Source organism: Babylonia areolata, chromosome 10 (genome assembly GCF_041734735.1).
Source record: "Babylonia areolata isolate BAREFJ2019XMU chromosome 10, ASM4173473v1, whole genome shotgun sequence".
NCBI classification, from domain to species: Eukaryota; Metazoa; Mollusca; class Gastropoda; order Neogastropoda; family Buccinidae; genus Babylonia; species Babylonia areolata.
The window spans coordinates 37,315,301-37,330,300 of NC_134885.1; the positions used below are offsets into that span (position 1 = coordinate 37,315,301).

Genomic DNA, 15,000 nt, shown 5'->3' on the forward strand with positions numbered 1-15,000 from the left:
GAGGTGCAATATTGTTTTAAACAAGATGACTGGAAAGAACTGATTTTTTCCTATTTTTATGCCTAATTTGGTGTCAACTGACAAAGTATTTGCAGAGAAAATGTCAATGTTAAAGTTTACCACACACACACACACACACACACACACAACCGAACACTGGGTTAAAACATAGACTCACTTTGTTTACACAAGTGAGTCAAAAAATGGAAAAAGAGAAGGAACATTGAGATCAGACAGACAAGACAAAGAAAGAGGATAGAAAAGTATAGCTGAAAAGGAAAAACAGCCACATACCAACGACAGTGAAACAATGTTTCTTTCTTCGTTCATTCCGTGGAAATAAACAAACGAACAAACAAACAAAAAATCGGAACACGTTATGGTATGTTACATAATCATTTCATTTTATTATTTGTAAGCCCCGAGATGCAACAACAACCTACAGAAACAAAAAAGCTGAGTCCACTGCAGTTGAGGCACAGCAGGAAGGAAGTCAATGAACTACTGCCACTGTTTCTGCTCACGGAATTATATAACTATGTATCTATCTGCTTGAGGTGCTTGAGGAGACTACTACACATCTCCTACAAGGAGCACAAGACCAATGACTATGTGCGGAACCTGGTCAGCAACCTTGTTGGGCCCCAAGAACCACTGCTGGCGACTGTCAAACGACGGAAGATGGCATGGTTTGGTCACGTCATACGACATAACACCCTCTCCAAAACCATTCTGCAAGGGACTGTAGAGGGAGGGCGCAGACGGGGGCGGCAGAGAAAGAGCTGGTCAGACAACGTCAAGGAATGGACCAAAATGACGATGTCAGATCTCCTCATGACAGCTGCCAACAGAACGGCGTGGCGAGCTATGACATCTTCCTCATGTCTCCCAACGACCCCAGCGGTCGAGGGAATGAGTGAGTGAGTATCTATCTGTAAGTCACGGAGTTATATAAATATGTATCTATCTGTAAGTCCGCTGGATCAGCTGCCATAGCTCATAGTGGAGTGATGGCCTAGAGGTAACACGTCCGCCTAGGAAGCGAGAGAATCCGAGCGCGCTGGTTCGAATCACGAATCACGGCTCAGCCGCTGATATTTTCTCCCCCTCCATTAGACCTTGTGGTGGTCTGGACGCTAGTCATTCGGATGAGACAATAAACCGAGGTTCCGTGTGCAGCATGCACTTAGCGCACGTAAAAGAACCCACGACAACAAAAGGGTTGTTCCTGGCAAAATTCTGTAGAAAAATCCACATCGATAGGAAAAACAAATAAAACTGCACGCAGGAAAAAATACAAAAAAAAATGGGTGGCGCTGTAGTGCAACAACGCGCTCTCCCTGGGGAGAGCAGCCCGAATTTCACACAGAGAAATCTGTTGTGCTAAAAAGAAATACAAATACAAATACAAATAGCTTAGTGGTCAGAGCCGCGGACTGACGACTGGGCGAACGTGAATTCGAGTCCCATCAGAGATGGGCGAGTTGTTTTTTACCAGCTCCTAACTACTTCTTCTTTTTCTTCCGCGTTCCCTAATACTGACCACGACTGTGTGTGCTATGGGGTCAAATGTCTAGACTGACCACATGGCTGAGGACCATCCACTTCACGGATGCATCTGTCTGTAGGAGCGTTGCTCAAACTTACTGACCATTATTTTTTTTTTTTTTTTTTTTTTTTTTTAAATTATTATTATTACTACTACTACCTTTTTCTATATTATAATTATTATTTATTTATTTATTTATTTATGTAAGCTTATCCATTATTTATTCCTTTTTTTTTCTTTTTCTTCTTTTTTTCAAGGCCTGACTAAGCGCGTTGTGTTACGCTGCTGGTCAGGCATCTGCTTGGCAGATGTGGTGTGTACTGAAACTGACCAACACCACAAGTGTCTGTATCTCTCAGTCTGGTTGACGCCTGGCTATATCAATTATGAGATTACAACCTTGTCAAATAGTCCCAGACCTGGCAGGTCTCCATAGCAGCATCGCCATCACCAGCTGCATTCATCTTCATCGAAATACAGGAAAACAAAACATCCCCAATTCTGGGGGCACATACACACACACACAAATACCTGTCACTGGGATCACAAAGTGTTTCACAACAACTTGAGTTTGATGTTGTTAAGGGACGGGTGCCATAGCCGAATGGTTAAAGCGTTGGACTTTCGATCTGAGGGTCCCGGGTTCGAGTCACGGTGATGGCGCCTGGTGGGTAAAGGGTGGAGATTTTTACGATCTCCCAGGTCAACATATGTGCAGACCTGCTAGTGCCTGAACCCCCTTCGTGTGTATACGCAAGCATAAGATCAAATACGCACGTCAAAGATCCTGTAATCCATGTCAGCATTCGGTGGGTTATGGAAACAAGAACATACCCAGCATGCACACCCCCGAAAGCGGAGTATGGCTGCCTACATGGCGGGATAAAAACGGTCATACACGTAAAAAGCCCACTCGTGTATATACGAGTGAACGTGGGAGTTGAAGCCCACGAACGCAGAAGAAGAGATGTTGTTGAGGGCTCAGGGCTTGTGAAGGAAGGTGGCAGGATGGCCAACACAGTTTCCGTGAGGGTCTGGGTTCGAAGCCCACTCTCGTCCTTTGTCCCAAGTTTGACTGGAAAATCAAAATCAAGCTAGTCATTCGGATGAGACAATAAACCGAGACCCAATGTGCACATGGCGCACTGAAAAAGAACCCATGGCAACATAAAAGCGTTGTCCTCTGGCAAAATTCTGCAGAAGAAACCCGCTCTTACTGGTACATTTGCCCAGCAGTCGTGGTGCAGTGAATACAGATTTTTCCAAACGCAATGGCATATCCTTTAAAAACTGAAACTGAAACTAAGTGCTCAGAGGTCTAGACTGTGTGGTATTCCCACGGCGTCAAAAACTGACTAACATTTAGTTGAAAGCTTTGTGGAAAATGTTTCTTAATCCTGACCATTACAAAAAGAAACATGGAACTGGAATGCAAGTCTGTAAATGATATATGACAAGCACAAGGTAACTCTGCAGAAAATGTATGTTTGCATTGTGTCATGGTACGGCAAAGTTTGCAGAAAATTTATGCATAGTCTTGTAATGCAACAGGAAATTTTACCTGAAACTTGTGTGTGGCCTTGTGTTACAAATAGCAAATTTTATCGGTTAAGTCAGTTGAACCTGTCCTCCACAGCAAACGGCAATATTGCCAGGAATGTTCGCCTCTCATGGATACCAAAATGGCTAACTTTTTCAGGAAGTTTACAACCATCTTGTACCACAAAAGACAAATTTACTGGACACATCATGACATCATTTTCTCATACAATGAGGGTTCATGCCTTGAGAAGCTCGACCAGTCACAAAATGCATTATTCTGAGGTCAAAGTCAAGGTCCAGTCTGAACAGTTTCATTGGCCAATAACCACTGACATTTATCATCGATATGCAAAGACAGGTAAAAATGCTAGTTCTCCCTAATTGTAGGTAACTGGATGCCACAATCAAATGTTCACCATAACGAAGTCAGGCCGCTCAAAATGTTTAACAATGTAAAAGAGCCTAACTGTGGCATAAGACTGTATGGATGAAAATTCATTTACCTTTAATATAGACCATCATTTATGAAATGAGACGTGCATGGACAGCAGATGAGAAAAATCATACACACATTGATACTTCAGAAACCGGAAACAGAAATGCAAAAAACGATACATCATGATAAAATTCATCTAAACTGAATACAACAAGTATAGGCACAGGCAAACCTTTGATTATGAAAGCATGTATGCAGAAATAACTAATATTAAAACCACAACCGCGTAGATATTCCAAAATATAAACAGCGTCAACAGACAAGCACAGATATTTCAAATTCAAACTACAAAACATGCACAGACATTAAACATGAAAATGGTATCACAAAGAAATGAAATAGTGTGATTTTAAAAGAGGTTTTTTTTTTTTGTTTGTTTTTTAATTCAGTGGAGTGATGGCCCAGAGGTAACGCGTCCGCCTAGGAAGCCGAGAGAATCTGAGCGCGCTGGTTCGAATCACGGCTCAGCCGCCGATATTTTCTCCCCTTCCACTAGGCCTTGAGTGGTGGTCTGGACGCTAGTAATTCGGATGAGACGATAAACCGGGGTCCCGTGTGCAGCATGCACTTAGCGCACGTAAAAGAACCCACGGCAACAAAAGGATTGTTCCTGGCAAAATTCTGTAGAAAAGTCCACTTCTATAGGAAAAACAAATGAAACTGCTTACAGGAAAAAATATCAGAAAAAAAAGAGCGACGCTGTAGTGTAGCGACGCGCTCTCCCTGGTGAGAGCAGCTATATATATATAGCCAAGTGCTCAATACGACTGGCTACAAACTGTGGCTCAACTCACAGCACAAGCTGAAAGCTGAACTATAGCAGACGCCTTTTCGCAACTAACCTGCCGGTCTCCAACGGCTAGCGCAGAATGTGTAACGCCATTCCCGATTTGAACGCAAGGCCCATTCTAAACCTATTCTCTAAACATTTATTAAATCAAGTCTCTGTATCGTTACTGTAATATTATATTTGTTGTGCTTACACACACACTTTGATCAGTTAGAAGCATACTTGATTTCAGTTTAATCGTTCGTCAGTGTAAAGATTTCAACTGACGCTAAGATTCAACTAGTGTCGCTGTACGCCATTGGGTGAGCTGAAACTTGTGTTTCTGCTAGATCGTATTCAATTAACTATCTCTTTTGTCGGATCAGTAAACGACAAGTATTATATACTGGCAGAATCTTCGAAATTCCATCTTTAAATCTAATCCATTTGTGGTCGTCTACATTAAACTGATTTAACGCAGTTTGTAATTTTCAGCGACGAGCTCGCTAAAACTTACCCTTTTCAGATGACTTAGATTAAGATTATAAATTCATCTTAAATAATCAACACTCCATTTTTTATACTCATTAGAAAGTGGGTGTTGAGCTGTTTCTTTTGCGACCTAACCGATGTAAATTGGTTCAGGAATCATTTAGAAATCTATCACTGAACGCCTTGTAAGAAACACAAATCTAATCAGATTTAACCTGATTGGGGACCTTTTGTTTCACGGGCCATGCTAGCGTCAGCGCAGTTCGCTTAACTTGCATAAGTACACGGAGTGGGTGATCACTGGTCACTTTTCCACCTGGCCAGTCACTGGATAGAGCTCTCTCTCTTGCTGTGTCGCAAGCAGTGTGTGTTCCCACAACGGCTAGCGTCAACACCATATCGCTCTCACTGTTTTCTCTATTCTCTTTTTTTTATCTTCTTCTCGTTTATCTTCTCCTAAACATTGTAAATAAAACAACAGAAAACCCTTCTGTGACTGGCTTCTACATGTTCCTGGCCTGCGTGGGGAGATTTTCTATCCTTTAATTCAGTAAATCATCAGTTAATTGATTTGTACCGCCCACTCAGCTATATATATGATAAAAAAAAAAATAAACAAAATTTCAAGGATTGTCACTTTAATCATTCTTGTTATCCCTTTCCCCGGGCTGCCAGTCCACAATGTTCCATGAAATTCATGGAAATAACAATAACAACCAAAATGATGATAATAGCAACACCAATAATAATAAATGATAATAAAAACAACTAATGACAATTAAAAAAAAAAAATATATATATATATATATATTATACTTACATGGCACAAACTCTCCATATAATAATGGACTCTAAGCGCCTCACATGAAACAACACATAAACAACAGTGCATCGTACCTCATAACGGCACACAAGGACACAGACAAGAAAAAAAACAAAATCTATATGCACTAAGACAATAATACAAAATAGTAGGTATGAATAATCAGATTTTTTTTTTTTTTTTTAAAGGCACAAAATATACCATGAATATGCAAACAAACACACACACACACACACACACACACACATGTGCATGCACACGTATGCGCACACACACACACACAGTGAACGCACACACATTACATGAAGACTTCAATGACGGAAGAGGGTCTGGAAGGGGTGGGAGGGCTGGGGTATAAGGGTATAAGGAGGGTGTTAGATGGTGGGAAGGGTGTGGGTGGGGGGGGGGAGACAGACAAAGAGAAATCCATCAACATTTTCTCCACACATCACATCTGACACGTATGGCCCCATCTCTGTGAAGCAGTGGCACCAGCGGTACTACACCTGACTAGGAAGTGAGCGTCCACAGGTTCGAGTCCCACAACAGACCAGGATTTTTTTTCTTTTAATTCCCCCCCCCCCCCCCCCCCCGGGGCCCCCCAACCCCTCTACTAGACCTTGAGTCATGGACTGGGTGCTAGTCTTTTTTTGGATCAAACAGTAAACTGTGGACCCGTGTGCAGCATGCATATACTGCAAGTAAGAGAATCCCTGGCAAAAAAAAATTCTGTAGACAAAAAAAAAAAAAAAAAAAAAAAATTTTACTGGGATTGTGAAACGAATACACTTGCAGACAGAATAAGAAAAGATGGTGCTTCATTGTGGCAATGTGCTTTAATTCCTCCCAAGGGTCAACCAACCCAAATTTCACACAGAGAAATCTCTTGTGACAAAAAAGTAAAACAGTTCTACACAACACTACACAACACAACGCAACGCAACGCAACGCAACGCAATGCAGCACAGCACAACACAACGCAACGCAACGCAACGCAACGCAACGCAACGCAACACAACACAACACAACACAACACAACACAACACAATACACATACACATGAGGGGAAAACCCACAGAACAAAATATACACACAAACAATAGCAAGCAGTCAGCACAGAATCATTTATACAGACAAGAACGGACATAACCAAATACAGACACAACAAAACAAAGATGGACTCAGTATAGTTCAGTCATCCATGATGACGAAAATGTCTGATTTCCCTTAAAAATAAGAAGAAAAAACCAATACAATACAATACAATACCATACAATATAATACAATACATACACCTCTTTTACCGTCTAGGCTACATCTGGTATTCAAAAATAAGAAATTAGTCAGCCACTAAACAGAATAACAAGACTTTTACCAAGGCAAAAACAACACTGCAACATAACCAGAGAGAGAAAAAAGAATTACCTCCCCTTGAAAACTGAACTTTGGTGAAAATGAGATCAGCATGGCATCTATTTTAACGGACATTAAGTAAGTAAGTAATTAAGTATCTGATTTTGCTGAACAGGAGCAATATAATTCCAAAGTGGAAGAAATGGATATAGAGAATGATGGTTGACACTATGATTCATAATCTCTCTCTCTCTCTCTCTCTTGTATGATTGTATACCATTGCAATGGGAAATCATTTACAGCTCAGTCTTTTGTGAAGGACTAACCCGACTCTCAAACTGGGAGGCAAAATTGCACTGGCTCTCAGTGCTGCAGCGTTGGGGGCTAGCTGGCCTTTGGGAACCATCCCAACACCGACTGTCCTAAAAACCCTCTCGGCTGAGAGAGTGGGAAATAACTTGGGCAAAACGTTCTCCACTATAACCAAATACTTGCCCAGATAGTTGGGGCAGCTGGTTGCCTCCTCAACTGTTCTGATGGTCATAATCAACACGACTGACTATCACACCTGATGTGTCATAATTGCACTCAACTGACGGAAGATGACAGAGGTTAACTCTCTCCATACGAACGGCGAAAGAGACGACGTTAACAGCGTTTCACCCCAATTACCATCATCAAAATATTGCAAGCGGAAGGCTCTTATACTGAAGACGTGAATGTTGACAAAGAATACCACAATTCTGACGATGGAAGCTAAAGGTTGGGTCATTCAGACACCCACTGGACATCTGAGCGGTCTGTGTAGAGGAGAAGAGAGGACTGGCCGTACTGAGTGAGTTAAAACTCAAGCACACAAAGTACATTCAGCTGACAAAATCTCATCAAACATGACGGATGCATGAGTAATAGTTTTGTTTTGTTTTTTCTTTGATGATAAATTCTTACCATGGGGTCTAAACTGACATAATGAACAACAGAAAAGTTGTGCCTTTTTTTTTTTTTTTTTTTTTACATGTATGATCAGTGTCTCAAATCTGTTTTGTCGTCACATTTATTATATATCCTTATTTGAAGTGAAACAATGTCCCTTCTGCTGTTGTATAATAATAATAATATTATTATTATTATCATCATTATTATTATTATTATCATTATTATTATTATCATCATTATTAAGATAATAATGATGATGATAACAATTATGCTAATACTAATGATGATGATGATAATAATAATAATAATAATCACCATGATAACTATAATAACCATAATAATAATAATAAACAAATGAAGCATGTCTCTCTGCTTGGTGAAATAAAACACACTATGATTAAAATATTGAAAAATCCAGTATCATTAATTCAAGGATTCGTAAGATTTTTAACTATTCCATTGGCCACTGCCGGCAGTAAAAACAATGAATTTGGGGAAACATTATTTTCTTTGTCAAACTGATTCCAGTTTCAAAGAAAAAGAAAGTATCGCAATGGTATTCTTTTTGAAAAAGTATGTCAATGGTATTCTTTTTGAAAAAGTATTGCAATGGTATCTTTTTGAAAAGGTATGGCAATGGTATTCTTTTTGAAAAAGTATTGCAATGGTATTTTTTTTGAGAAAGTATTGCAATGGTATTCTTTTTAAGTATCACAGAGAATTCCACAACGCATGATAAAAATAATGACCATATGCAATTAAGTACACATTACTGATAAATCATAAACACATGCAATTAAGTATATATATATATCATTCTTCAGAAACGGGTGAAATTATATGGCATTACTGGTATAGCAATGATAAGTACATCCTCCCAAAGATAAATCACTGAAACGCATCTGTAAAAGCAGTTCAAGAAATGGACACAGCAAAGGTGATTCATTAGGAATCAGGTATACACACAATCGCTGGACAAGCAAGTCACTCAACTCCCTGACAATTGACGTCATTGCTTGTCATCCAGACAACACCACACAGGACCACAACAAGACTGCTAAAACTATGTCAAAAATTCAGTCAAGTTAACACAAAAAAACTGTCACATTTGAAAAAAAAAAAAAAGAGCAAAACAACACAGTTCATAAAAAATTCATCTTAACCATAAAGCTCCTTTAGGTAAGTAAGACAAGGCTAAGCTAAGGATGTCAGCCTTTCTACTTAATTTGTTATCCCCAGATTACAACCAAAAAAATATAAAAACAAAATTACAGATTACTTCAAAGCCATAAAAATAGATTTAAAAGGCCATATACACACATCACACTGTAAAACGGACGCCTAGTGCCCATCCCAGTGTTTTACAGTATCACCTTATTGCCAGAGCAAAACAGCACAGACAGTACATCACAGACTCAAAAAGAGAGATTAATAAAAAAAAAAAATTTTAATTTTAATTATAAAAAAAAAAGTGTCAAGGCTTGCTGGAGAAAAAAATTTTAAAAAGAGAGAATGAACTGAGAAGACAGACGGGCGCAATAGCCGAGTGGTTAAAGCATTGGACTTTCAATCTGAGGGTCCCGGGTTCGAATCACAGTGACGGCGCCTGGTGGGGTAAAGGGTGGAGACTTTTACGATCTCCCAGGTCAACATATGTGCAGACCTGCCAGTGCCTGAACCCCCTTCGTGTGTATATGCAAGCAGAAGATCAAATACGCACGTTAAAGATCCTGTAATCCATGTCAGCGTTCGGTGGGTTATGGAAACAAGAACATACCCAGCATGCACACCCCCGAAAGCGGAGTATGGCTGCCTACATGGCAGGGGTAAAAACGGTCATACACGTAAAATCCCAATCGTGTGCATACGAGTGAACGTGGGAGTTGCAGCCCACGAACGCAGAAGAAGAAGAAGAACTGAGAAGACAGAAAAGGCAGATAAAAGTGAAAAAAAAAAAAAAAAAAAAAAAAGGCAGAGACAAAGACAGCAACAGAAAAGACGGAATTTCCAGCACAGATGTTCCAGAAGGTGGGATACACCAGTGAAATAAACTGAAAGACCCCCGGGCATCCCACACGGGGTACAGCAAGCCGCTGAATTACACAGTCAGAATATAAGTAGTGTTCAGTACACCTCCACAGCACCTAAGACACAACAGGCCTTTCGGGTCATTTTATAAACAAATCATCACAAAATATATATATATATATATACATTCATATGCAGACATTAAAAAAAAAATGTGCTAAATCAGATTAAGAGAGCAAAAGGCTTCATGGCTCATGTGTGATTCCTACTAAATTAATCAAATAAAATAATAAAAAAAGGAATAAAGTAAAGGAAAAAAAGGGACCCCCCATGGTCTTTTCCTCCCCCCACCCCCAAGCCCTTCCCACCCTCCAACTCTCCCACACCCCACCCCCAAATCCTCCCCCCCCCCCCCCCCCCCGCCTGCCCCCCTCCCCTAAAAGAAATACAACGTATGGGCATACTCCTGTCAAGAATGCCCCCCCCCCAACACACACACACACCCCACACACCCCCATCTAACCAACTCTCTTGTGTGTGTGTGATCGGAAGTGATTTTTAAATATTTTCTTATTTTACTTGGATTTCATGTATCTTAATGTTAATGTTCTAATTTTATTGGCGTGACATATGTTATGTGCATGCATACGTTGTATGTGTGTGTGTGAGTGTGTGTGTGTGAATGAGTGTGTGTGTGTGTGTGTGTGTGCATGTGTGTGCATGTGTGTGTGCGTGTGTGTGTGTGTGTGTGTGCGCGCGTGCGCGCATGCCATTTTTAGTAATCTATACCCTTTTTTGTTGGATGTTTTCATTTGTTAATATTGTTTGCAATACCCTATTGTCTTAACATGAGTATGTGTGTGTGTGTGTGGGGGGGGGGGGGGGGTTAGTATATTGTCAGCTATTGGGAATTCTTATTTGACTAGTTTTAATCTCTTCTTATGTTGCACATGATTTTATGCCAGTGTTTACAATGAGCCTGTGATTGCACAACTTAATTTCCATGTGGATTAATAAAGTGTTTTTGATTGATTTGATTGATTGATTGATTGCTTACAAAGACCTGAACATATTCTGTCACTAAAGATATATACATACATACAGACAGACACATAGACAACCAAAACAGGGTCATTACACAAACTCACTTTCTTTACACACATGAGCCAATCACGAAAAATAAGTTGTGTTCCAAACATTTAAACCCCATCCATACAACACCTGGGTTAGTGGTAAAGCCTTATTCAACAAAACATGTCAAGTGACACATAAGAATCCGTGTGACACTGTCAAGATTTGATAGCTACACAACTGCTCTTCTACAGGTGATACATCAATGTCGTAACCGTAAGAACTTGACAGTTACAGGATTGTTCTACCAATGATGACATTGTCAATAACGTTAAGTCTAAGAACTTTATGTAAGTTTGTGCCTGCCTATGTGTGTGTATGTGTTAGGGTAGCTGTTAGATACACATGTATTGTTAAAATGTATGTATGCAGTGTGTGTGTGTGTGTGTGTGTGTGTGTGTGTGTGTGTGTGTGTGTGTGTGTGTGTGTGTGTGTAGTCACATTTTGGTGTGTGTATGTAACATAGATGTAATGTTTTATGTCAACAAAGCGATTTTGTAAAGCACCTAGAGCAGATTTCTGGATAGTGTGCTATATAAGTATCCATTATTATTATTATTATTATTATTATTAACTTGACAGTACTGGAGCTCCTCCACGGAACAATGATAACACTTAAACATTGTCGCAAGTCTGAGGACCCCACACCATAGGAACTGCTCTACTACTTTCAGTGTCAGAATTCTAAAAACCTGGCAGTAACTTAACTGCTCAACTCCTGATGACGCAGTCAATATCTATCAAAAGTCTAAGAACTTGACAGTAACTTAATTGCTCAACTACCGATGACAAATTTGATTTTATCTTAAGTCTAAGAACTTTGACAGTAACTAAACTGCTCAACTCCAGATAACAGAGTCAAAATCATAAGTCAAGGAACCTGACGGTAACATAATTACTCAACTACTGAAGACACAGTCAATATTGTAAGTCTACAAATCTGACAATAACTTAACTGCTCAACTACAGATGGTACAGTTAATATCCTAAACCTAACAAACCTGACAGAAACTCAATTTCTTAACTGCAGATGACAGTCAATATCGTAAGTTTACAAACCTGACAGAAACTCAATTTCTCAACTACAGATGACACAGTCAGTAATCGCAAGCCCGAGAACCTGACAGTATCAGAACTGCTCTACACCTGACGACACTGTCGGTGTCTGTCAAACCTCTCAGCTCACGACATTGACGACAGCAGCGCCAGCTCGCTCTACTGCCTGATGGTGCTGTCGATCTCCTTCATCACTCTCAGAACCACCTCCTCCTGGAAGGGCAAAGCCACACACTGCACGGCTACCGGCATGCCCTCAGAGCCCTCGGAGTCCTGGAAAACAAGACGTGTTGTATTGTGATGGGTTGGGTTGGGCTCTGCTGTACTGCACTGTAATGTATTGTGCTGTACTGTGTTTAACCCTTTCGCTGCCAGGAAAATAAGATTTAAGTGAAATCTATTTGCCAGGTTTTTTTCACAAAAAACGGGTATAAATTTTCAAAAAATTCTGTGCTCTTTGTTATTGGAGAAAGACCCATAAAAGTATATATTTTCTGAAAGGGAAATAAATAAAGAATACAAAACACATGATGTTTTCCCATTTTATGCATTTTAAGTGACATGCTGTTGTTTTGAAATCAGTGTTTTGTTTTTTGTCACATTTTCAACTTGTTCATTACAAACATTAGTCTGGTAATTTGCACAAAAATATCATTTTCTGGACAAATGGATATCTTCACACACAAAATCATACTAGAACAACCACAATATAAAAAAAAAACTGAAAAAGAAATAGATGCATTGTGACTTCTGCAAGTGATAATATGGATGTGAGGCCACGCCCCCTCAGTCTCCACCCCCCTCCTCTTCACCCCTCTCACACCGTCACTTCATCAGACCGCGTTGGCTGAGTGCCAAGAAAATAGCTCATACGGTGCCCCGTCTAAAAATTCGGTGACCTGTCGTCTGCTAGAGTTGAACAGCCTGCATCACTCACTGATAGTTTTATCTTGGCCACTCTCTTGATTGCTCCCTTTATTTTCTATCAAATCATCCTATAAATGTTCACCACTGTCTTCTCCTTCGAATTTATGCTCCAATTCTTTCTGAGCATCAGCTAAAGAAAGAAATCATGGTTGATTTAGTTCGTCACGATCGCATGTCTTGAGCACGGCGTCAGTCCGACATTTTGTTGAGCGAGCGAGGAGAGAAGTCAGGCAAACACTTGGACAGTGACCCAACCAAAACGCTCAAATAAAGGACTGCTTCATGACGTAGATGGGGTTTCTAGCTATGAATAGAATCTAGAGAGATTCCCCAGGCTAAAGCTACCACTATTTTTGCCAAGGAAGTGAATGCAAACCAGGGAAAAGTCAGAATATTTCGATGACGAGTTATCTCGTCATGCAGGCAGCGAAGCATACATGCTTGCCATGACGAGTTATCTCGTCATGCAGGCAGCCTAGGGGTTAATTTTATTGTATTATATTGTATTGCATCACACAGCACTGTACTGTACCGTGCTGTACTGTACTGCACTGTACTGCCTTGCCTTGCCTTGCATTGCCTTGCCTTGCCTTGCATTGAATTGTATTGCACTGAACTGCATTTCATCACATGGCACCATACTGTACTGTACTGTACAGTACTGTACTTACTTTGCCTTTCCTTGCCGTGCACTGCACTGCATTGCATTGTACTGTAATGAACTGTCCTGTCCTGTCCTGTATTACTCTTTTTGTCACAGTAGATTTCTCTGTGTGAAATTCGGGCTGCTCTACAGTGCAGAACCAACCTGTTTTTATTGTTCTTCTTCTTCCATGCAAGTGGATTTTTCTTCCTATCAAAACGGATTTTTCTACAGAATTTTGCCAGGGACAACCCTTTTTGCAGCCCTCGGTTCTGTTACGTGCACAAAGTGCATGCTACACATACACGTCCTCCACTTATCATTCCATCTGAATGACTAGTGTCCAGACCACCACCCAAAGTCTAATGGAGCGAATGCTGACAAGTGTAGGATTTGATCATGTGTGCTTAGATTTTCTCAGTCCCTGGTCAGACATGTTGACAATGGGCCAACACTCTACTCTAAAGCACTTAGACACTGTTGCTTAAAAGTCCAGCCGACCGTACAGTGCCATAATCATCAGGACTACCCAACTGAATAAAAAAAAAATGAACCGCATTTAATACAAAACTCTGTTACATCTGTGGGAGGGGGGCGGGGGGGAACACTTCAAAACCACACAGTTTATGATACATGATCTCTTTTAACCCATTCCAGCCTGTGGGGTTGGCAGCTTAGGCACGCTTCCATGCCGTATTAAAGTGGGAAAAATGACACTGACAACATACTGTTCTTCTTCCAAATTGCATGTGGACCAATCTTGAAATGCCGAAGAAGTTAGCCCCCTTTCTTTGTGGTTTATGCACATGTGGGATTGTGAAAACAACGAGACAAATTCTGATGTCAGAGCAATGCTCAGGCACAGGACTCCATGAGTTAAGGCAAGAGAGAACAAAAAAGAAAAAAAAAAAAAGAAAGTCATGAAAAAAAAATAGCAGAGAGAGGTATTTTGACAGTGAAGGAAGAAAAAACAAAGGCAATGTTTGTATTTGTATTTCTCTTTTTTTATCACAACAGATTTCTCTGTGTGAAATTCGGGCTGCTCTCCCCAGCAAGAGCATGTCGCTACACTACAGTGTCACCCATTTTTTGGCATTGTTTCCTGCGAGCAGTTTTATTTGTTTTTCCTATCCAAGTGGATTTTTCCACAGAATTTTACCAGGAACAACCCTTTTGTTGCCGTGGGTTCTCTTACGCACGCTAAGTGCATGCTGCACACGGGACCTCAGTTTATCGTCTCATCTGAATGACTAGC

General features: G+C 40.4%; 2 protein-coding genes across 2 annotated transcripts in view; both read right to left on the bottom strand.

The window, feature by feature from the left end:
• The window catches only part of LOC143286631 (uncharacterized), a 162,230-nt gene that overhangs the window by 81,777 nt on the left and 65,453 nt on the right, over positions 1 to 15,000 (bottom strand). The window lies entirely within an intron of this gene.
• Positions 11,524 to 15,000, bottom strand: part of LOC143286977 (fatty-acid amide hydrolase 1-like) — a 46,864-nt gene continuing 43,387 nt past the window's right edge. The window contains exon 19 of the mRNA XM_076594968.1: positions 11,524 to 12,448. Coding sequence (XP_076451083.1) covers positions 12,335 to 12,448 — 114 coding nt within the window. The 3' untranslated portion in view covers positions 11,524 to 12,334. The remainder of the gene's footprint in view (positions 12,449 to 15,000) is intronic.